We start from the raw sequence: 22779 nt of genomic DNA on the forward strand, positions 1-22779 counted from the left end.
TACCCAGGGCTTATGGGCCTCACCTACCAGACAAAGGTGCTACTTTCTATGGTATACTGATAGCCTTGGCACTCAGCTCTTTCCTGAGTGGGTAGATACCACTCCTTTCTAGCATAACCCAGATGGAAGAGGAGGAGGAGTCCCTTCTTTTTAGCCCTCATGGGTTAGAGTACTCAGGTAGGATTTGGAAGGTCTACTTTTAATTGTTTCCTTCTTAAGGAGGCCTAATCCCAAAATTCCCACCTCTTAGGAAGAGGCCTTAACTAGACACTATTTCCACCTTTAACAAGTTGACTATTTGACATATGTGAAGCAGGGGGTGTTATTTTCAGTTCTTTTAACATTCTTCCTCTTTTCATAAATATTTAAGCAGTCAGTGAATGAGTGAAAGGGAGAAAATAAGTCTTCAGATGAATGGTTACCACAGTTATCTAAGAGGAAAGAGATCTGTCCTAATTCATGTTTATATGTTTCATATTAAGCAGCCCTTATTTGAAACATTTTCTTTCACCATTTTATCCTACAAATGTTTAACATAAAATGAAATTCAGTCATTGGAACAGAAGCTGGAACTCCATGTCGCCTGTCTGAATTCTGCAGTATTTTACTATCCACTAAACCACTATGGAGTTCCTTGCTTTCCTGAGTTCTCTTTCTCCATGCCCTATAAGCCTATAACCTAATGGTCAGGACAAACTTTAGAAAAATTTTTGCACGTCTTAGAAGAAACATGCATTTGGGTGTTAACAGCTTAGAGATTCCTTCTGTCATTACCATGTGCAGGCTGTCTGCCTGTCTCTATTGGAACCTTCAACACCTGCAGCAGGGGCTCTTAGTGGCAAATGTAGGCTTTCTCTGCAGCTGCTGTTCAGAGCTAAACAAATCGTCAGGGGGTTGGGTTCAGGTTAAACTAATAGAGGAAGTCGATGAGGCCTTCTACAGACAGCTGGAAGTAGCCTCACAGTCACAGGCCCTGGTTCTCATGGGGGATTTCAACCACCCTGATATCTGCTGGAAAGACAACACAGCTCAGCACAAACAGTCTAAGAGGTTCCTGCAGAGCACTGATGATAACTTATTGACACAGGTGGTGGAGATGCCAGCAAGGAGAGGTGTGCTGCTAGACCTTGTACTAACAAACAAACAAGGTCTAGTTGGAGAGGTGAAGGTTGGGGGCAGCCTTGGCTGCAGTGACCATGAGATAGTGGAGTTGAGGATCCTACGAGGAAGGAGCAGGGCAATAAGTAGGATCACAACCCTGGACTTCAGGAGAGCTAACTTTGGCTTCTTCAGGGACCTACTTGGAGGAATCTCATGGGGTAGGGTCCTAGAAGGAAGGGGCGTCCAGGAGAGCTGGTTAATATTCAAGCATCACTTCCTGCAGGCTCAAGACAGGTGCATCCCTAAGAGTAAGAAGTCCAGCAAAGTGGGCAGGAGACCTGCATGGATGAGCAAGGAACTCCTGGCAAAATTCCAGCAGAAGAAGGAAGTCTACAGAATGTGGAAAAGGGGACAGGCCACTTGGGAAGAATACAGGGACGTTGTCAGAGTGTGCAGGGATGCGACAAGGAAGGCTAAGGCCCATTTGGAATTAAATCTGGCAAGAGATGTCAAGGACAACAAGAAGGGGTTCTTCAAATACATCAATAGCAAAAGGAAGACTAGGGAAAATGTGGGCCCGCTGCTGAATGGGGCGGGTGCCCTGGTGACAAAGGATATAGAGAAGGCAGAATTGCTGAACGCTGCCTTTGCTTCCGTCTTCACTGCTAAGGCCAGTCCTGAGGAATTCCAGGCCCTGGGGACAAGAGAGGAAGGCTGGAGAAAGGAAGACTCTCCCTTGGTTGAGGAGGATCAGGTTAGAGATCTTTTGTCCAAACTTGACATCCATAAATCCACGGGCCCCGATGGGATACATCCACGAGTGCTGAGGGAGCTGGCGGATGTTATCGCTAGGCCACTCTCCATCATCTTCGAAAGGTCCTGGAGATCAGGAGAGGTGCCTGAGGACTGGGAGAAAGCCAATGTCACCCCAGTCTTCCAAAAGGGCAAGAAGGAAGAGCCAGGAAACTACAGGCCTGCCAGCCTCCCCTCCATCCCTGGAAAGGTGATGGAACAGCTCCTCCTGGAGGTCCTCACTAAGCATGTGGAGGACAAGAAGGTGATCAGGAGTAGTCAGCATGGATTCACCAAAGGGAAATCATGCTTGACCAATCTGATAGCCTTCTCTGATGGAATGACTGGCTGGGTAGATGAGGGCAGAGCAGTTGATGTTGTCTACCTGGACTTCAGCAAGGCTTTGGACACTGTCTCCCATCACATCCTCGTAGGTAAGCTCAGGAAGTGTGGGCTAGATAAGTGGATGGTGAGGTGGATTGAGACCTGGCTGGATGGCCGAGCTCAGAGGGTTGTGGTGGTGCGGAGTCAAGTTGGAGGCCTGTGGCTAGTGGTGTCCCCCAGGGGTCAGTCCTGGGCCCAGTCTTGTTCAATATATTCATCAGTGACCTGGAGGAAGGGACAGAGTGCACCCTCAGCAAGTTTGCCGATGATACTAAACTGGGGGGAGTGGCTGACACACCAGAAGACTGTGCTGCCCTTCAGAGGGACCTGGACAGGCTGGAGAGCTGGGCAGAGAGGAACCTCATGAAGTTCAACAAAGGCAAGTGCAAGGTCCTGCACCTAGGGAGGAAGAACCGCATGCAGCAGGACAGGCTGGGGGTTGACCTGCTGGAAAGTAGCTCTGCCGAGAAGGACCTGGGAGTGCTGGTGGGCAACAAGTTAAGCATGAGGCAGCAATGTGCCCTTGTGGCCAAGAAGGCCAATGGTCTCCTGGGGTGCATTAGGCAGAGTGTTGCCAGCAGGTGGAGGGAGGTGATCCTGCCCCTCTGCTCAGCCCTGGTGAAGCCTCCCCTGGAGTACTGGGTCCAGTTCTGGGCTCCCCAGTACAAGAGAGACATGGCACTGCCGGAGAGAGTCCAGCGGAGGGCTACAAAGATGATGAGAGGGCTGGAGCACCTCTCCTCTGAAGAAAGACTGCAAGAGCTGGGCCTGTTCAGCCTGGAGAAGAGAAGATTGAGAGGGGATCTCATCAACGTGTACAAGTATCTGAAGGGGGAGTGTCAAGAGGATGAGGCCAGTCTCTTCTCCGTGGTGCCCAGCAACAGGACAAGAGGCAATGGGCAGAAACTGAACCACAGGAAGTTCCATCTGAACCTGAGAAAAAACTTCTTCACTGTGAGGGTGACGGAGCATTGGAACAGGTTGCCCAGAGAGGTAGTGGAGTCTCCTTCCCTGGAGATATTCAAAACCCGTCTGGATGTGATCCTGGGCAATATGCTCTAGGGGACCCTGCTTGAGCAGGGAGGTTGGACTAGATGATCTCCAGAGGTCCCTTCCAACCTAAATGATTCTGTGATTCTGTATTGTTTTTAAAGAAACATGTTTAATATTTCCCTCTCTTTAATAATCAAAGCTTATATTACTAAAATAGGTAGGGGCTCTTGTTTGGGTATTGAGTATATAGCCTCCGTGCCAACGTTAACAAATGTAAGCTGAGCTTTGTAATAACTGGAAAAAGAATATAAAACGAATAATGCTAGCTGCATGGTCTCTGTACAATCAGGCTTTCATTAAAAATCTGGGCGCTGGATTTGATAGAACTAGAAAGTGTCTGTTATCAACACCATACTTTTGTCCAGAAACTATGCCTATCTCAGTAGGAATTAGTGCTCCTTTTCTCATTAGTGTAGTCTTCTACTTACCATCACTGCAGCTTCTGCTGTACTCCCTGGAAACCCTTCAACTGGAGTTGTACTAGAACTGCATAGAGGAACTGGCAAAACACTCACTAGGCAAAGGTCCTGAATTTTCAGGGAACTGGACTGGATAAATCATGTGTTGTTTTTGTGATAACCTTTGGTCCTGCAGTTTCATACTTCCTGGAGACACAGTGGGATATTTTGGTACCCAAGCAGCTTATCAGTTTGGTCCCACCTGCCCTAGCTCTTTCTCTTAGAAAAGACTATACTCAGAGGAAGATCATATGGAAAATTCTTCAGGCCAGAACTGGCCCCATGGAAATAAAAATTAGAGCAAAGTTTTTTGTTTTCTCCTTTTTACTGTGCAATGATAGTTTAATGACCAGAGCTATATTTGCAGCTCTACCTGTTACCTCCTGATGACTGTGGGAAAAGTCGGTTTATCCCATGGTACCATCTATATCTCCATCTATGATACAGGCATAATTAAACTAATCTTCTTTGTAGAAGACTGTGAGTTCTACTGCTGGAAAAGTTCTGTGAAGGAAGCTGGAAGATGAAATCATTTTGAGAAGAGCATTAGGAAGACCATACTTAGGAACAAAATTTGTATGGTTTTCACTTTAACTAGCACAGCTTTTCTAGTTAGTCTGAACTGGCACGTGACAGTTGCATCAATAGCCAGGATTCCACCCCACATAGCATTTGAACATGCATGCTGTCAATATAAACATAATCAGTGGAATCAGTAAAACAGTCTTGCCTTTTCATTTTGCACTTACTTGTCAGGAAGTGCAAATGAGTCTGCCTTTTGCACAGATGTTCTGGAGAGAGGTGAATCCTGTGTTATTTGAACTGAGTTCTTCAGATCTTTTATTATGAGTACATACAGTGCTTAGTAAAATTAAGCCTCTGCTTCAAATGAATCCTCTAAATGCTCCTATAGATAAGAGCCAACTATAAGTATCCCAGAGTATCCCAGAAAGAGATGGTTTGATATAAAGTGGTTTTTGGAGCAGTTTTGGAAAACTGGAAGTGTTTTGTGTGAAGTCCACTAGATGTCAGTGTCACCACACAATAGACCATTGCAGCTCTGCTCACAAGGAAGGTAGGAATGGGGTGTCTTCAGAGTAATCCATATTTGTCTTGGATCATGTACATGGTATGTGTACATGGTATGTGTAAGATCTGACATATTTTTATGTAGCCCAAGGAAATGGTTCCAGGAACAGTGCTGCAACCCATTTATTCTGATTGTATGATGTAATTCCTACCAAACAATATGTATAATGTATTTGTTAGCAATAGAAAGATAGTCATACAATCATACATCCCTCTCCCTCCTTCCTTCACATTCCTTTTCCTTTAGCAGCTTTTAAGCTATATAAAAACTATATCCTGGCTCCTAACTTACAGCTCTTCTTAGTCTCAACCCTGAAACATTTTCCATGTGCTCATTTGCATGTACTGTCCAACTCTCATTCTGCAAGTATTTAAATCTTATACTGCTCTACACACACCTGTAGCTCCACATACCTAAATATTTTTTTGCAAATAAACACCCTGGAGGTGGATGTTTTTGTTCTTGGCTCACTAAGCCTATCTGAAAACATGAAAGATGCATAGAAAATCATATTGCACTGCTTGAAGAGCTCTCTGATCTCTTTTTCCATCTTGTCTTACTAGCTTGTTATGTGGAGAGTAAAAATAAAGGAAGTATCATTTTTCTTTGCTTTCTTTTTTTAAGAAAGCAAAAACATACTACATTGGAAAAATCTTGCAACAGAAGAGTTGAAGTATTTAGATTGCCTAGAAACAAACGACACGTAGAACACATATTACGTTTCTGAGTGTCTGCTTTTGTGTTTAGCATTTAATCAGTGTACATCTAATAGAAGACACTTTTGAAAATCTTCATCTGTAAGCATATCAAAAAAGAGAAATACATATCTGTTTACAATTAGGGCACCTGATCTTCAAACATACAAATATTTCTTTCCTTATTTTGGAATTTATGGTAAAAATTACACTAAATTCCTTCTAGGCTTTTATTTTACAGATATGTTTACATTCTAATTGCGGGATCCTTTCTTCTTTTTTTGTTTTGTAAAGCACACAGAATTGAACTTACAATAATGCAAACAACAACTACACACCCAGCTACTATTGCCACTATTACTGCAATATTAACACCACCTTCATTGCCTTCATCATCTGAAGGCCCCTCTGAAGGCACGGATGCTTTTGGAGGAATGAACCATGTGGCCTGTGCTATATTAGACACATCTGAGGTCAAGTTTGTGTTAGCAGTAGCACGTATAGCAATGTAGATTGTAGTGCCATTTTCTATCGTTAGATTTTCTGCTTTGATTGTAAATAATTCTTTGGTACCAGCAGTCTTGGGTATGAGATCAGAGGAATTCACGGAAGTAGCATTATCAAAGTTATTTCTTAGGTCCAGAAGATTTTCACTGGTTTTTATTATGTAGTGATCAGCTGGGAAAAAAGAATATATATGACAAAAAATTAACACACATGTTTTAATATCCCTGCTTGTGGTGACAATATAGGACTTTCCGAGCAATTTTCTAAAAATGCAGATGATTGTCTTCCTGTCTTACTATGGACTGCCTGGCTGAATTGACCATCAACAATGTTCAGGGAACGGGGGTAGGAGGTTCAGCAGGATTGCTATTAGAACCTTAGTTCTTACATGGTCAAAAGTGTATTGTTCCTGAGTCTGGGAACTCCTTCCCTTCACTAGCCTTAAAAACATTGTTTTACCAACACTTATTAGCCTTGTCTGGGCTGTGCAAAATGTAGCTGAATGAGAAATTATGCTGTCCAAGTACAAATGTAAGAGCAAATGGCAATTAAAATATACATTTATATGCATCTGGTCTGCATTCTCTGTCTCAATAGGAAGTTCTGAAACTAACAAAACCTGAGATATATCCTAAATGATTGCTCCATTTCTCTGTAATCAAGAGAACTTGTAGTTACATTGCGGTAAATGTGCTTGGCTTCCTAATTTTTTGGAGTACTGCTGCTTTTGTTTCAAGATTGCAGCTTTTCAAGACTTCCTCCTCTTTGTTTACATTCTGCTTGCTTTTTTCTCTTCTTCCTATGAATATCTTTCTCTGTTTAGATAGTAGAGACAGATGCGTGATATGCCCAACTCCACACCAGTACAGAACCTGCTACTCTAACCTATACTGCAATAACTGCCCACTTTAGCTATCAGTCTCTTTTGATGTAGAAGTGTAGTTGCAAAATAGCAACATACAAGCATCTATGACTTTTTTATTTATTTGAGATTTGTTCCCTGAGTGGCTGGTTAGTAAAAATTGTGGATAAGTATGAGATTTTGATCTGAAGCTGTAATCTGCATGACTGTAGACTGTATATTTTAACATGCAATCTCTGGTTAATGAAAGGAAACGCATGTGCATTACAGCTGTAATTAGGTTGGATTTTTCCCTTACAACATACTTAATACGAGTATCATGGAGAGAACCTTATTACATCTCTGTAAATGGACTAAAACTTTGTATTGTCCATGTTTTACCTGGCTCACATGAACAAACGTGGACTAAGATTTGTTGATGGAGTCTCTGGTGGTTGAATTACAGTACTTATAATTTTATTTATTTGCTTTGTTTGTAATATTCCTTATTTCTTTTTTTTTTTTTTCCCTGTGAAGAATTAAGGAGAACTAAAACAGTTTCGTACAACACAGTACCTTTTTTTGGGTTACTTCTCTAGGTGGCAAAGATGTGGCTCTCACTCTTGGTTGGTTGTCCTTGGACCATGTCCTTTCAGATAAAAGGCAATAAAGTATCAACCTCATCTCACTGAAATAAGGTGTCTGACTTACCTTGTCCACTGTCAAGAACACCCCCTGGAGCTGTCCAAGACAAGATAATTGTTTTGTTTTCTGTATAAGCATGAAGGTCTGTAATTTTACAAGGTGGAAGAGAATGTGTAGCTCCTGAGGCAGCAGCATTCACTTGAAAAGAACTTGTTGCAATTCTGCTGAAACTTCCCAGCTGGGCTTGGATTTCTTCATCAGCTAATTCAGGTCTTGGTGAATTCATCTGAATTTTACCTGTTTGGAAAATTTTTCAGCATTACAAAACTCCGACTTACATTTTATTTTCATTTTTATTATCACTTATTATCTCTTCTCATCCTATCATTTTTTCCTTAGCTTATTCAAATTTAGTGGAAAAGGTGGTGAAGACAGAAAACAAAGTGATCTCAGTATTCTCAGCATAAAATTTACTTAAAAATGCTTAAAAACCCAAAGTCTGTGGGGCTTGTAGGCAATTTTTATGTTGATTCTTGTAAATCTCTCAATGTATGTGTGTGAGAATATTAAATGCAACAATTAACATTTCAGCATTAACAAAAAAAAGTACTCAAAACTCAAGAAATCTCAGAAGCTAATTTTTCTACCAGCATCAGTTTGTATACTAATTCTGCATACTGAACTTATTTACCTAAAACTCTCATATTACAGTCTCAATAACAATAATAATTTTAAAATTTCTGTCATCAATTGCTGAAATACAGACTCTTAGCAATATTTATCCTTCTCCTGGCTGTAAGGTAAATTAATTTTTAGAATAAAGACAACATTTTGCACTGTTCCCTTACATAGGATACAATAGTTGCACCTATTTTGGTTTTTTGTTTTGTTTTGTTTAGTAGGAATGACAGATGGAACAACTATTAACATCAAATAGAGTGTTTTGAATGTAAATGATCCCATTTACTAAACTTTTACACCACCATTCAAACACAAATCACACAGTCTCCTTTTTTAAAATATTCTTTACCATTTTCTCTGTAGCCTGGTATATACAAAGCTCGATTTTGTCTGAGGCCAAGTCTGACAGTTGTCTCTCTCCCACGGGCGTTCACTTTCAGACTGTATCTTCCATTGTTTTGGAAAGAAGTAAAGTACTTTGAGTAGATTCCATCATTCTTGATGGTATCAGCACCTTGGTACAGAAATATTGAGAATAATGTTCAGTAAACCAAGCAAAAATCCTGTAGTGTACTTCTGTCCTACAGCAGCAGGGTTCTCTTCCTCCCTTGTTATTTTTTTCTTGATTTAGGGCATAGTCATGACTCAATCCTTAGTTATTACTAAGTCTGAAGGGAGCAAGCAGTCTTGGAATCCGAAATGCATAAATGCAAAGGTTTTGACTGTGTATATGAAAACTTACCTGCACCATTATCAAAAAGTTGAAGGCTTTCTGTTGCAGCTTTGTCTTTCTCTATGGTTGCTATCACAGTTGCACCAAGAACAGGCAAAAACCCTTGACTAACCTCCGCATAAATAACAATTGGATTAGGTGCTGTGTTTGCCTGATTCATGTAAGCTTTGACAGTCACAGGAGGAATATCAGAAGATGCTGCTCGAGAGGTAACTGTTACTGATATAGTTTGTTTTTGTGTATGAGAACTGTAAATATGATAATGCCAGTCTCCCACCTGCAAATCAAATGGAAAAATATAAACATCTAGTAAAAAAGCTTCCTGTTCTAACAGCACCTTTTCCCCCCTTACGAAATAAAAAATTAATTAAAGAAAAGGTGTGGGCTAGTCTATAGGAAATGTTGATGCATTCAGAAAATAAAAGAAAATGTTCGGTCTTTACCTCTGCAGTGCCATTTATACCAAGTCTAGCCGTTCTGGGGTTTGAATTATCACTTGTAAAGTCTGAGTTTCCATACTCTTTTCCTTTGGGGTCCCTCAGAAAAATACGTGGTTGATAAAGACTCCATGCAATGACAAAGAAAGTGTCATTTCCCACAGTTTTGTCAATAGTCACAGAGCCGTTCGTCCATTGGTTACTTGGAACCTCTATATCTTTGCTTTCAAGCTGTTAGAGACATAAAATTTGTCTTATTGCTAGTTAGAAACATTTAAAACAGAATCTTTTCAAAGTGATTCATCAACTGCTGGGCAGTATTGCACCCATGCATTCTTGACTTTATTTATAACTCAGACTTGTACAGAGAAGACAAAATGCTTTCTAGTGCTGCTTTCTCTACCTGTAGGGAAATTAGAGCCATTTGGCACAACTGTTAGATGAAGAAGAACCATAAAATCCTAGACTCACTTTCTGTGATGGTAGCTTGCATAGTAACATTGATTTTAAGTGTAAAATTATGGTAAACATAGTAAGTTATGGTAAGCATCAGTCCTTCACTTTTGTATCTAATCTATTTATCTACCTATCTAGAGCATTGTGCAAGAAAGCATCACTATATTTCCACTGTCGTTTGTCTGTCCCTCAGGGGAAAAAAAAAGTCTCTCCGTATGACTCTAGGGCTTAAAAGTAAAGAGAGAGACAGAAATAACAACAAAACAAAGGAAAACATTCAGGAAAGAGAAGCAAATGATTTCCTGTATTAAATAGGTAGCAATTTTCATATAATTTTCTTATTCCTATTTTATAAATGAGAAAACCTACAATTAGAAAATAGCCCTTCATGAACTTAAAAAATTTTCTCTTCTATGTAGGTGAGGCAGAAGAGTCAATCAAAGGCAATATAATATTTCAGAAAAAAACAGACCTGTTTGTCAAATCTGCATTGGTTGCTGCTTATAATCTAGCTGTCTTTGCCAGTAGTACGTTTTGGATAAAACACAGAACTGGGTCTATGTTAAAATATTAACAAAGTAAGGAATGAGAGTTGCTAAATTCTAAGTAACAGTTTGCCTACCTGCAAAGACTAAAAAGTTTATAGATGTTACATATGGTTTAAGAGAGAAACTATATTTTTGGTTGTTTCTTTGTTCCTTGAGTTAAACTATTAAAATGTTGTGAAAAATAATGTTTCACGTAAGAGTGAACTAACTAAAACATCCTGGAAGAGCTGTGCTTGCTTTTTTCTGTCAAAGTCTTTCCAAGCTTAACAATCACAAGAAATAATTTTCTTGATTTCATGGGCTAATACATAATTTATTTCACGTAAGGTAGAAAACCACTAAAAAAGACCACTGTTTCCAAATTGCAGTTTATTTTGCACCTGTAAGAAAGCCACTGACAATTAGGATCATTACTGTTTAACCTCAGTCAGTTACTAGTCAGCTAAAAGCATAGGAGGAAAAATAGGTGTTGATATTCAGACCTGAATAGATTGTTCAGATATATCTCCACTTCCTGATGTAATTTCACTGAATGCCTCAATTAACTTACTGGGGAGGACTTCATCTATAGCATAAAGCTGTAAACCTCCTGAAAGACAAGAGTAAAATAATTAGAAATATTAATTTTTTACTCTAAAAATGGTAATTTTTATGTGACTTCTGGAATTGAACAGTCAACTAAGACAATTTGTTAATAAGTTGAAAAACTAAATTTACCTTTTTAAATGCTTTAATTCATGCATCATGGTAAATTCATGTAAAAATCAGTTCCAGCTTATGCGATAAACTCATTTTATCCCCCATTGGCATAGTTGGCCTAAAAATCACACCCCTGCAGCATTTGATCAAGTACAGCATTTTTAGACTGTGTGTATTGCCTTTGGATTTTAAGTTGTGTATTATCCCTTAAATGACATTCTGCTTGGAAAATATCTCTGTAAAAGTAACATTGTGGCATTCCATGATTTGTGGCTCTTAGAGATCCACATCACCTCTGTTTATTTAATAGTGTCAAGTTGGGATCTCTTTACATGCATACTGACTTCACGCAACCCCAGTCCATTGGAGGTTCTGGTACTCAGTGCAGATTTGTTAATTAATTTATTGTGAATGTTTTCATGCGCTCTACTAAAGCATGTGCACTTCATGCATTTGCTGCACTGAACCTTCTTTCAAACTGAGCTCTGACGTGCCAGACACAAACTGAGCCATTGCTGTGCGCTGAATGGAGAGGGCACGGGAATCCCATGTGGGAGAGAGGCTGCTGTGCCAGGCCAAACCTTGGGGAGATACCCAAAATGTAGCATCTGCCCTCACAGCCCCTCCGTGCCATGTAACGCTGCTCACCCCCATCCCTCACACACAGACGCACGTGCGCAGGCAGCGCGTCTCAGATGCATGGCTCTGTCTCATGTGGAGTCATACATGCTGGCAGAGGCATTAGCTCAGGCATCTACACAGTATCTTTGGAAATTTGATTTTTGTTGCTAAGTGAGGAGACCTACTGGTTGCTATCTACCTTCTAAAGGACCATCTGAGTTCTTTCTGGCTCACTGTTAATAATTACTCTACAATGGGAACATAAATAACCAATTCTGTCTTAAAATACAGGCCAGAACAGAACTGAGCTCTGAACTCTCCCATAGTCACGTTGCTCCAAAGATGTAAAAGTATACAAAGGCATTCCAAGTTATTTAAATTACTAAGGCAAGTGAATATGTTTGAAAATTTACAGCACGCGCACCTCTCAGGTGAGACAAGATTTATTCACCATATCTGTCTGGAATCAAACTGCATTCTAGATCTACCCAAGGAGTTTGCAATCTCCCACAGCATTTGCAGGTACCGTAGCATGAAGCAACACTCTGATGGATAGTTTTCAAATAGTTATTTTAAAATTAACTGGGTAGCACCGGCTCAGATAACAGCTATGCTTGCTAATGGCACGGGTGGTAACAGTGTTTAACATTTCCTAATAGCGCACTTCAGCTGCAACAGTTAGAGAAAATTATTATTTACATAACAAATAAATACTTATAAATTCAATAAAGTTCTAGTCATTGCATGCAATGCCACAAATAAAATTCTAGTCATTGCAGAACGCTTCTTACACTTCTTTTTGTATGTTATATAGCAATGTCTTAATTAAATCTCTTTAGTAATAAGATATGGTCATGTTACTGTATTTTTTAAATCAAAACAGCTAAAACAAAACTAAGGGTCTTAAGAGTGCTGCTTGCTTGCATTAAAAAAGCCTGTTGTGAAAACTGAACTTCTTCAAAATTAAATTTAAAAAATATATATTTATTAAAAATCAAACATTTAATTTTCTAGAGGCATTAATTGCTCTTATTTTACATTTCCATATACTTGAATATGCATGCCAGAAAAAGTTTATTTAGAATATTTACCTGTCATACTTGAAAACTCATCTAATTCTTTAGCTGCGTCAGGCCCTAATGCAATGGTGTGAATTATTGCCCCACTTTGTTTCACATCATCAAAGCATCTTGCAATATTCGAGTCTTCTCCATCAGTCAGCAGTACAATTTCAGAACCGTATGTAGTTTGGAATTTATTTGTAATCACCTGAATTAAGAGAATTCAAGATATTAGCAGCAGAATAATTTTAAATCATAGCTTATCCCAGAGCTTAGTCAACTTATGCATTCAGCAGAACTGTGTTAGCTTCAAATGCAAGACAAATTTATTCTTTAATACATGTTCGAGTTTTTATTTAACACTAAAACTATTATGATATTATTACAATTGATACTGAAACATTTAATCACTTATAACTAGTGAGTGTTAAATTGTAATAAATGTTTATTGTATATTTGCCTGGAAAAGAAACCCATCCCAAATTGAATATGTCAGAAATATCCTGCCTGGTTATGTTTGCCAGTTCAGGGTATGGATGTTTAAGGGCAACATATTAAAACTCTACATATGATATCTGGAACTACTACTCTTTATTCTCCACCCAAAATTTCAAGAGTAGATAAGGAAAGACATAGCCCCAAGGGGGACTTGGGGTAGGTGAAGGGAGGGAGACTCTTGGTGGTGGGGCAGGGGGGCACTTGTGGGGAACGCCTCTGTCTCTGGCTATTCCCTCCCTGTCTGGATGCCTTCCTGCCTCCTGGTCTCCCCTGCCCTGAGCCTCCTCTCTGCCTAGGACTCCCAGCAACCTCAGCAGTCTCGTTATTCTCCGTAAAACTTCTTTCTTTCTTTCTCTTCCCTTCTCCTACACATTGCCACTGATTCACAGACATGCAACTGAATTAGGTGACATCTGCTGAGTTTTTCAAAGACTCCCAGCCCCAGGAAGTAAAATAGACAAGAATAATATCTATCCATTACTACTCTTCCAATCTCAGGATTTTTATGCAGTTTCATAGTTTTAGGGGTTTGATGCATGACTTGTGAACCCTGGGAATTAACAATATTACTGCTGCACGGCTTCCCTTTTCAACACTTACGTACTCTATATGTTCATTGTGATGAACACATATGTTTGTGTGGGAAGCCCATGTTCAGTGGACTATCAAATATGTTCCTTGATTTTTCATCAGTTTCCCTACATTCTAGAAGATATTTCCACATTGCACTTTACCTGAAGTCCTGTAAGTACACCTGCGCAGATATTCGTTCCTCCACCAGCAGTCCTAGGCAAATATTGAGTAAGTGCATGGCGTACTGTATTACTGGTTATTTGTTGCAAAGGAGCTTTTGTATATGCACTAGATTCAAATGTGACAATTCCAACCCAGGAACCGATTTCAATAATTTGGAGCAGAAATACCTCTGCAGCCTCATAGAGATGCTTAATGCGGTCATTCTGTATGTGGAGACAAATAACATCCTTAGAATGCAACCTCTTCTGAAAATATAGCAACTAGTAGTGTTATTCAGTTTGTAATGAGAAATTAATAACTATCACCTATAAGGTACATTAGACAACTCATATGTATGTTCAGTCCCAGACGGAGGAGATGTGTACCATGTTCTGGTGTGTTTGCAAACTGTATATTCCAGGAAAGATATCGTTAACCAAACTTCATCTTCTGAGGTTATGACCTAATTTCTAATCAAGTATTTGTTACTCTTTTGTCTTGATAGCATGTTGTCAGTCCCAAAGTAAAGCATCTCTAATACCCATGTGGTAGGTTAGCCTAGACAATAAGTATTTTGAAAAATTAATATTAGGAAAAGAATTAATATTTCAAATGTACATATTTGAAGCAGTTACTGAAATAAAAAAGTTAAACTTGAAAATATTTCACTCTGAAACTAGCTATTATTGCAGGATTCATAATTATCTTCACTTTCTGAGTTAGAATTACATTATTAATTACCAACTGCATTCATAAAATGTATAACGATTGGCAGACATTCATCCATATTATGAAAATCATTATATAATTTATTACAATTGCAGATCTTTGCTGAAGATCAGCCCCAGGAACAGCACTGGAGTAGAATGGCACATCTGGAAATAGGTCTGTTAATGGAGTACTATGGGAGAATCCCGCACTTCTTGGTACGTACCTAGAGAATTAGAGCATTTGCTGCTTTATGCTTCTTTGTGTACCTTTGGTTTAAGGAATAACTGTCAAATATTTAAGAATATTTCTCAGCACACTTGAGCCTTATGAATTATTTCCTTCAGATGAATATAAACGGCATGCATTATTCTTGGCATTTATGTTTTCTGAGGCACAAGTAAGTACTGTGTTCTCCATGTAAAAACTAGAGGTGACCTTCCCATTATTAAACCAGTGAACAAGTCTAATTTTTAACCTTGAATTCTTGTGAGACATGACAGTCCGAACTTGTAATATTTTTGAGAAAATAGAAGCTGTCATTGGCTCACTACCGAATCTTGGAAGAAGTAAGTTATGGATAAGGAAATGCTGTATGTCATCAAAAGCTGATAGGCTCATTTTTAGAAGCTGTTATAATCTGCACAGAGGCTTGAAATCTATTAAAAAAGCATTGGGAAATGGCCTTATCTATCCAAAATAATTTTGTCACCTTTCTGCAGCTGATCACACTGATATCAGTTTTATAAAAGTGTTTTTATGCAAATAAGTACATATTCAAAGACCTTATTAACCTTTTTTCCACAAAGAAGCTAGGTATCTCATGCCATGGAAAGTTCTGAAGAGTAAAACTATGCAAAATTTCATGGAAAAAAAAAGGTGGAAAACCCTCCGTCATGTTACCATGACATAGCATTAAGATAACTCACATTTTTGATTCCAAAAAACCAATATCATGATGAGAGGAGAACATCTCATTTATTGGTACGTACCTAAATATTGTTTTAAAGTAATTTTAGAATCATACATAATAAGAATACAAAATAAAACTCTGTCTATAACATACGTTCTGTTCAGGAGAAATACAATGGCACTGTCATTCTAACTGTGAGACAAAGGAAAGAAAGTATGTAAATGTGAGATTTTACAATAAAAAAAATACCAAGTATGGCCTGTCACTCTCAATATTTTGAAGGAATTTCTTGTAGGAATTTCTGAATAAGATTAGCAGGGAGAAATCAGTCTGTTTTTTTTTTTTTTCCTAGAATAATAAAGTTAATGACTGGAATATTGACTGAAAGTATTTAAATTATTTTATATCTGCATTTGTAATATCTTTTGTCAAAAAATGCTTATAAAATATGTATGCTTACCAATGTCATGCTCCCAGAAATATCCAGTACTAGACAGACTGCTCTGTCTTGGGTCTGCAGTAGCTTGAATGTGGGCTCAACAGGAGGTGTAGGACTATTAACGACAGAGGAGTTTTGAAAGTCAGCAGATTCCATAATTACTTCCCAGGTGCTTTTGTAGTTGCACATCTTATTTTGCATATTTGGAGCCTCTACATTATGAGAGCTTTTATCACAAAATTCAACCACCTAAAAAGTCAAATTGAAGATGATAATAATTCTGAGCTTCAACAGTATAAGTGTAACAAAATATCTCAGAAAATATGGGGTTTGTAGTGAGAGGTGGACAAATATAAGTGTTCTTTCACAAGCGAATGTGTCTTCTGTGTCATGGTGCCTCTCCAAGCAAGATCTTAGAAGAAGCAAACAGAGAAAGAAGCTCCCAGTATGAGGGTCCGCACAAGTTAGCAGCCTGCATATTTAACAAACTTCCTGGGTTAAGCTGATGGTCTTAAACCAATTCCTGTAAGTCTTCTTGGGCAGAATAAGGAAAGAGATGCAAAGGATACAGGGTCAAGATTCAGATACAACCTCTCCTGTCCTTAGATGTCTAAGGATGTCAGCAGAGTCCTGCTGAGGGAAAGCCATGACCCCTAAAGATCTTAGAAAGAGCTTGCCCGAAGAAATAGAAGTAAATAGCTAAAGGAATTATCATCCCTTACTACAGTCATCTAGCTTTCCAGAAGACTGTCCATCATGCAGGACATCTAGGACCTCTGTCCTAGAACCCCAGCACAACCACTGAAGCAGAGCTGACATGAGGAGACCAGCCTGGCCACATCTGAGAGAGGTGGGCTGCTTCTGCACGAGGCATTGACAGATAAATTTGTTCTGCAGGGGAGGTAACACAGTTCAGATGGCAGCTTACAGAGAGAGTGATCAAAAATCACCTGAATCTTATGGGTAAGGCATCTGGCAAGAGCACTTCACTTTTATGTCTGCTGATCTGATTTTCTAAACAAAGAGCAAAAAGGATGCTGAGCTCTCAATGCATCCCACCCTTATTGACACAAAACAGCCCTCAAATCAGTTCCACTAGCTCCCATTTTCACTTTTGAACAGATTATAATAGAACTCATAGCATCACTTGGAAGGAGATTTGTCAAGCACCTGTTGTACCTGTGGTAGTGTACAATGTTTCTGTAATAGGAGGTATGAGTCCTTTGAGGGACTTGGAGAAGCAGATTTCTACAAAACATAGGTAGAGATGCTATGAATTATCAGAAAGGAAGATTTAAATAAGCATCCAGCCCACCCCTAAAAGGAGGATATTTGTGTCCTTGCTGTAGAGGCTTCTGCAGTCTTTTTTTCCCAGAAAAGGACAATAGGTAGAAGAGGCTGTCCTAAAGAGTCTGCCCTCTCTAGAATGTGCAGCTGCTCTTCCTGAAGGAGGAGTGAGTGGGGGAGTTGTAACTTGGATGGAGTTCTTCTGTTATAGGAAATCTCCTAGTAAAACTTGTATTTCTTGTCTTAGAGATTACAGTACTTGTCCCAGTTGACAGTAAGTACAACCAACAGTAATACTTATTACACTTCATGCTAGGCAGACAGAGGCCAAGCCTACATTAAAGATCTTCACTGGGTGACAGTTGTCCTAAGAAGTCCTAAAAGACAAGAGATGATATCTGTTTCAAATGTAGGAGGTGAGTAAGCTCATTTAGAAGGAAGATTGTTGAAACAAGTCATGGTTTACCTGTAGCATCAGTTGGAAACTGAGCTAAAACAGCAGAGAATTTGCTGCAGATTGTTTGGTTGAGATGTCAATGGTGGGGGCAGTAACAAGCCAACAGAAAACACTGTCCAGAAAGTCAGGCAGACAGCAGGGGAAAGAAGTGCTAGAGCAGACAGAGGCTGCTTGAAAAGTGACTTGTATTATGAGCAAAAATATTCTTTGCATATTCTTTGAAATAGACAGAAATTAGTTAAAGAAATGCCTGACTCTGTGGTCTTTTTATCCAGCAGAAATACTTGACAAGACCTCAAATGTTACTAAACTCTCAGTTTGGAAAGGTGTAGCAATACTTACAGAAGGTAAGCTTTGCATGTACATAATAGAAGATGGGATATTTTGTTGTTTGTCTGGTACAAATGTGCATCCAGCTTCATAGAGCTGGCCATCATATCTGCAGTTTCTTACTTCACAGTTATTTCCACTGCACTCTTGGAAGACAGGTGCACCAGTGACACTAGCTGAACACCTACGGGAAGAGAAGACAGGCAAGGTTGACTAGGAACCCCTATATATTCTGTGATAGGTTTGGTTATCTATTTGAATTTTGGCTGCCCAAAGCCAAATTGGCATTGACACACCACTGTACGAGACACTGTACAAGTAGACGGGTAGGCACTCTTCATGCCTTGCAGAGTCCCCACTCTAATCTGAAAATGGTTAAAATCATAAAACCCTTGTTGTCTTTTCTTGATGCAATTGATAAGCATCCTGAGGTATTTATAGGCAAGGCAGAAAAGATGTTTTGCTAGGAGCTGCAAAGCAAAACACTATTGGAATGCCCAACCTGCAAAAAAAGAGCAAGATTTCTTTGTGGAAAACACTTAAAATCACAGTGGTTTCAGTAGGGGATTTCAGTGTTGTTGATAACTACTATATGACAAAATTATGTTAAATAAAATGTAACAAATGGTAACGGAAGTCTGCAATTGCACACACAACAAAAGTCTATCTAGTTTTATCTATAGAACCTGTTACAAAACAACACTGCACTTCAGCCAGCTTGGACTCTGTGCTGCAAGCATGCAATAGACATCATTGAATAAAAAATCATATGAACAGCTGATGGAGACTATACAGAGATCAAAGCACAAACTCCACACAGACAACAAGAATATTGAAATTGTTATTGAAATGTTTTAAACTGTGTAATGTAAAAGTAGAAATATGAAAAAATAATACCTTGTTGCTTCAACACTTGCTGCTCCAGAATTTGTGGACACATAAAAAGGTGCATCGCTATTATATTCATCAAATACCCCCCACCGAAGATGAGCCCATTCATGGACAAAAACTCTGCCTGTTGAAAAGTAGTAACATATACACATTCTAAACACAACCATTTAAGGCCAACTCAACATTTTAGTAAGTCATTTTAACAAAATAATACTTCTCTCATATAATACAAGAAAACTGTGACATGTTTAAGCGATAGGAAAAATAATTTTACCTTTAGGTAAAACAAGGAAGGCTTTAATTTAGTAACCACGACTAGAATTTTGATTCGTATTTGAGTTTCTCAGAAATTCAGGAACTGTTCTAAAAAAGCTTTCCAAGTTAGCAAAAATCTTGTGAGGAACTTTAGTTTTTGTAAGGTTTCTGTCCCATAGGGCAGCAAACGTCTACATTTTTTGTCCCTAATGTAGTATAAAATCAGACATACAAACATTGGATATTTTTTCTGGTAAGTGAGTTTAAAAGGAAGGCTACTGCTAATAGCAGCAGTTACAGTGCAGAAAAATAACCGTTTAAGGTTTTCAAAGGGAAAACAACTTTTGGATCCAGTGTTTGAATATTTAGCTTCAGATACCTTACAGGAATTCCTTTATAGGAATTTACTACTTCTGAAAAATCTGTCTCTTTTGAAGTGTTTCAATTTTGGCAAGCAAACTGAGGTACTCAAATTCACTAATCACTTGGGAAAATCATGGTGATTGCATCTTAACACTAAAATAGGCATTTGAACTAAACAGCAGCATTACCTCTTTCTCCATAAACATTAAGCGAACTGCTTTTTAATAGAAAGTTAGGTGTGAAATGGATGTATCTTCCTTTCTCCTTACATCCTCCGTACTGTAAGGTATATGGATCATCTCCGTATTTCAAGAAAGGATCCGCTATGATGACATCTGCCTAAAACAGTAAGACCAAAGGCATAAATAACATTGAGAAATGCAGGGTGGGAATAGAGAAGGGTTAGGTGATTCTTTCTGTGAAAGTTCAGTCCAATGCTCCCATCAGTTCTTCTCTTAAATAAGAACTTCCGTGATTAGTCCTACATCTTGCAGTAATTTATAATATAGCATTATCAAACCAGCTGTTCCTTATAGTTTTAATCTTAAAGAGTTCTGTAGGTCATACCTTGTCATATGATTCTGTTTTTAATCGTGAATAGTTGGTGTTTTTCCTCCATGTTTTAGGAATTATAATTTTTACAGACTTGAAGAAAAATCGATGTTTTGTAGCTTCAAACAAGTAATTAGAAGCATCTTTAACCATGGCCTAGGGATTGAAAAAAAATATTAACATTACAATTGAAAGTAAGTGCAAGGAATAATTTAGACTTGTCAAGAAAGAGTAGTAAAATAAAGGCGCACTAAGTACATAATACAAAACAAAAGAAGTACTACCATCTTCAGCACAGATGCTATAAATGAAGACGCCAAATTGTAATTCTTAGAATCTCACACTTGCTCTATAATCCTCCTCTTAATCAGAGACTGTGATAAAATTCCCACTCTAGCTTTCATATCATATTAAAACTACTAAATATAAGAATTTCTCTCTTAAATTAATATGGGCTTGATAGCAAGTGTGGGAAAGATTCAGTACTGCACCCATTCATTCATTTATCTGAAAAACGTCAGCGTTTTTCTGTCAAATTCACTGTTTCTCCTTTCTTCTTATTTGTATTATTATGGCTACTATATGCTGCCATTACTTTTCTTTCTTGTTGCTATTTTACCACCTTCCTTGGAGTACAGGCAGCAGAAAAAGCGTTCCCTATGTTTATTTTTCTCTTCAGTAACAACTAGCTATTCGATGTGGGAAAAAAAGGAAGGATGAAGCTGAAATCTGTCCCATAGGCTTTTGATAAACTAAGAAACAAGCTGCGATAAAGACTTTGGAATCAAACATCTATGTTACGTGTGCATTAAAAAATCAGCTAACGGATATTTCCTGAAGAAACTAAATTTGCCAGGACTGGGAGCGATAGTGAGTGCTAACCCCGTGACAGGTTGAGAAGTAATGAGACATGATATTTCACCTGTCCCCATCCCACCCCTACCTGCTATGCAGACAAAACAGACCAGTTTTAACTAGATCAAAGGAACTAAAGGGATGGTGTAAGAGCAAGTTCCCATAAGGGCAGCTATTGTGTGAATTTATAATGTAGAGGTTATCTTGCAGGAACAGTAACTGCCACATGTATGCTTCTACTCTAAAAAACATGCTTAGTGGCTTGTCCCATAACGGAAATGGAGTGATGTAAACTATGTTTATTATTAAAAAAAGGTGGCAATCAGTGAGAAATGGTAAAAAGTAAACCATCACATCCAGTTTAGCTTCATGTCATCCTCTTGTTAGATGAGAGAAATCTGGAAATGTTGTAAACTGTTTGGCTGACCTAAGGATGATATCCTTCGTACTTGGTCTTAGAACTGATATGGGACTGAGATATCCTACATCAGGGTCTAACAGGCATTAGACATACTGCTGAAATTCGAGTAACTGTATGAAGAAGCGTGCTCTTCAGCAGATTTTCTCCAGAATGATTTCACATAGACAAAAACATATGCTTTGCTTTGAGACCTGGCTGGCATACTACGCTAAGAGAATAGTTCTGTAGAGGCATCTATGTGGGATGCCTTTCAGGAGTCTACAAAGGCTGTAATAAAAGCTAAGCCCAGAAATATAACTAAACCTAAGCATTTTTTTTTTGTTTCCTTTAAAAATTTTAAAGGAACATTAGGAGGTATACTAGCTAATGACAAGTGCTAGGACAGTAGCATGATCAGTGGCTTTTAAAAAACTGTTCATAGGCTATTTTTTCAGGTAAGCATTTGGAAAGCTGCTTAAAGGAGTTTCAGTCTGCCTCCCAAAAGAATATATTACAGTATTGTCCCACATAGGCGAGTGGTGCTCGTAGTAAGAACAGTAGATGGCAAGACAAATTAGAAATGACTGGTTTAGTAACTATGGGATTGATCAACAATTAATTCTGAACAACAGGAAAAATTCCCATTGACATGAATGGGAGCTGGACCTAATTCATGCTATTTTGGAAGTAGAGAAAGTCAAGGCATTCTAAAATACTGAGAAACAAAACATGTAAATACAAATGTTCTTACCTTTGTGTTTTCAATGATATTGGCATCTTCTGGCACCTTGGGATTAATTGCAATAACCAAATCCTCATAGCCACTCTCATTTAGCCATACCTTAGAACCTCTTGCCACATGCAGGAACTGAAAAGTCAGCAAAAAAATCAAGCTCCTGAACACCACCATTGCTTGTCCTCGTCCCCACATTTTTGGTTAGAAGAATCATGGCTTATCAGCCTTATTTATACAACTGCCTTTGTACCCAAAAAAATGTAACATTTAGTGACAGGACTTTGATCCTTTATGTAAATATGGTGAAATGTGATTGGATACATTGACTTTATTTAGTTATGCATTAATTTTAGGAGGAAATGCTATCATGACCTAAAAAAAATATGTATGTATTTCCTTGTGCCCTTGAGGCACCTTAATGTGATCTCTGTTCTGTTATTAGGTTTATGTCAAATTTAATCTTGACCATTTCCTGAGTAAGCAGAAATAATAATCGGGCAAGCCAAGATCTCCGGGATTTCCTGAGAAAACTCTGAACAGCACAACTATGTAGTATGG

General features: G+C 38.6%; 1 protein-coding gene across 1 annotated transcript; it reads right to left on the reverse strand.

The window, feature by feature from the left end:
* Positions 1-5602: 5602 nt before the first annotated feature.
* LOC104142985 (calcium-activated chloride channel regulator 1) lies at positions 5603-22546 on the reverse strand. Its single transcript, XM_068952609.1, has 14 exons — positions 22237-22546; positions 20246-20386; positions 19867-20017; positions 19067-19184; positions 18182-18353; positions 16117-16344; positions 14035-14259; positions 12833-13010; positions 10904-11010; positions 9424-9648; positions 8990-9257; positions 8597-8761; positions 7633-7863; positions 5603-6251 (listed from the first exon to the last, which is right to left on the reverse strand). The coding sequence occupies exons 1-14, from the start codon at positions 22414-22416 to the stop codon at positions 5821-5823; spliced, it is 2820 nt and encodes a 939-aa protein (XP_068808710.1). The 5' UTR covers positions 22417-22546; the 3' UTR covers positions 5603-5820.
* Between the last annotated feature and the right edge of the window lie 233 nt (positions 22547-22779).

The sequence above is a fragment of the Struthio camelus genome, chromosome 8 (genome assembly GCF_040807025.1).
Source record: "Struthio camelus isolate bStrCam1 chromosome 8, bStrCam1.hap1, whole genome shotgun sequence".
Classification (NCBI taxonomy): domain Eukaryota; kingdom Metazoa; phylum Chordata; class Aves; order Struthioniformes; family Struthionidae; genus Struthio; species Struthio camelus.

What these genes read in the sequence shown, in the direction of transcription:
- LOC104142985 (XM_068952609.1), bottom strand. Translation starts at nt 22,416, where the DNA reads ATGTGGGGACGAGGACAAGCAATGGTGGTGTTCAGGAGCTTGATTTTT. An exon ending in TAATGTTTATGGAGAAAGAG is followed by an intron (nt 19,185 to 19,866) that starts GTAATGCTGCTG and finishes ACTTTTCAACAG; the next exon opens with GCAGAGTTTTTGTCCATGAA. An exon ending in TGAGTTTTCAAGTATGACAG is followed by an intron (nt 11,011 to 12,832) that starts GTAAATATTCTA and finishes CTTGTCTTTCAG; the next exon opens with GAGGTTTACAGCTTTATGCT.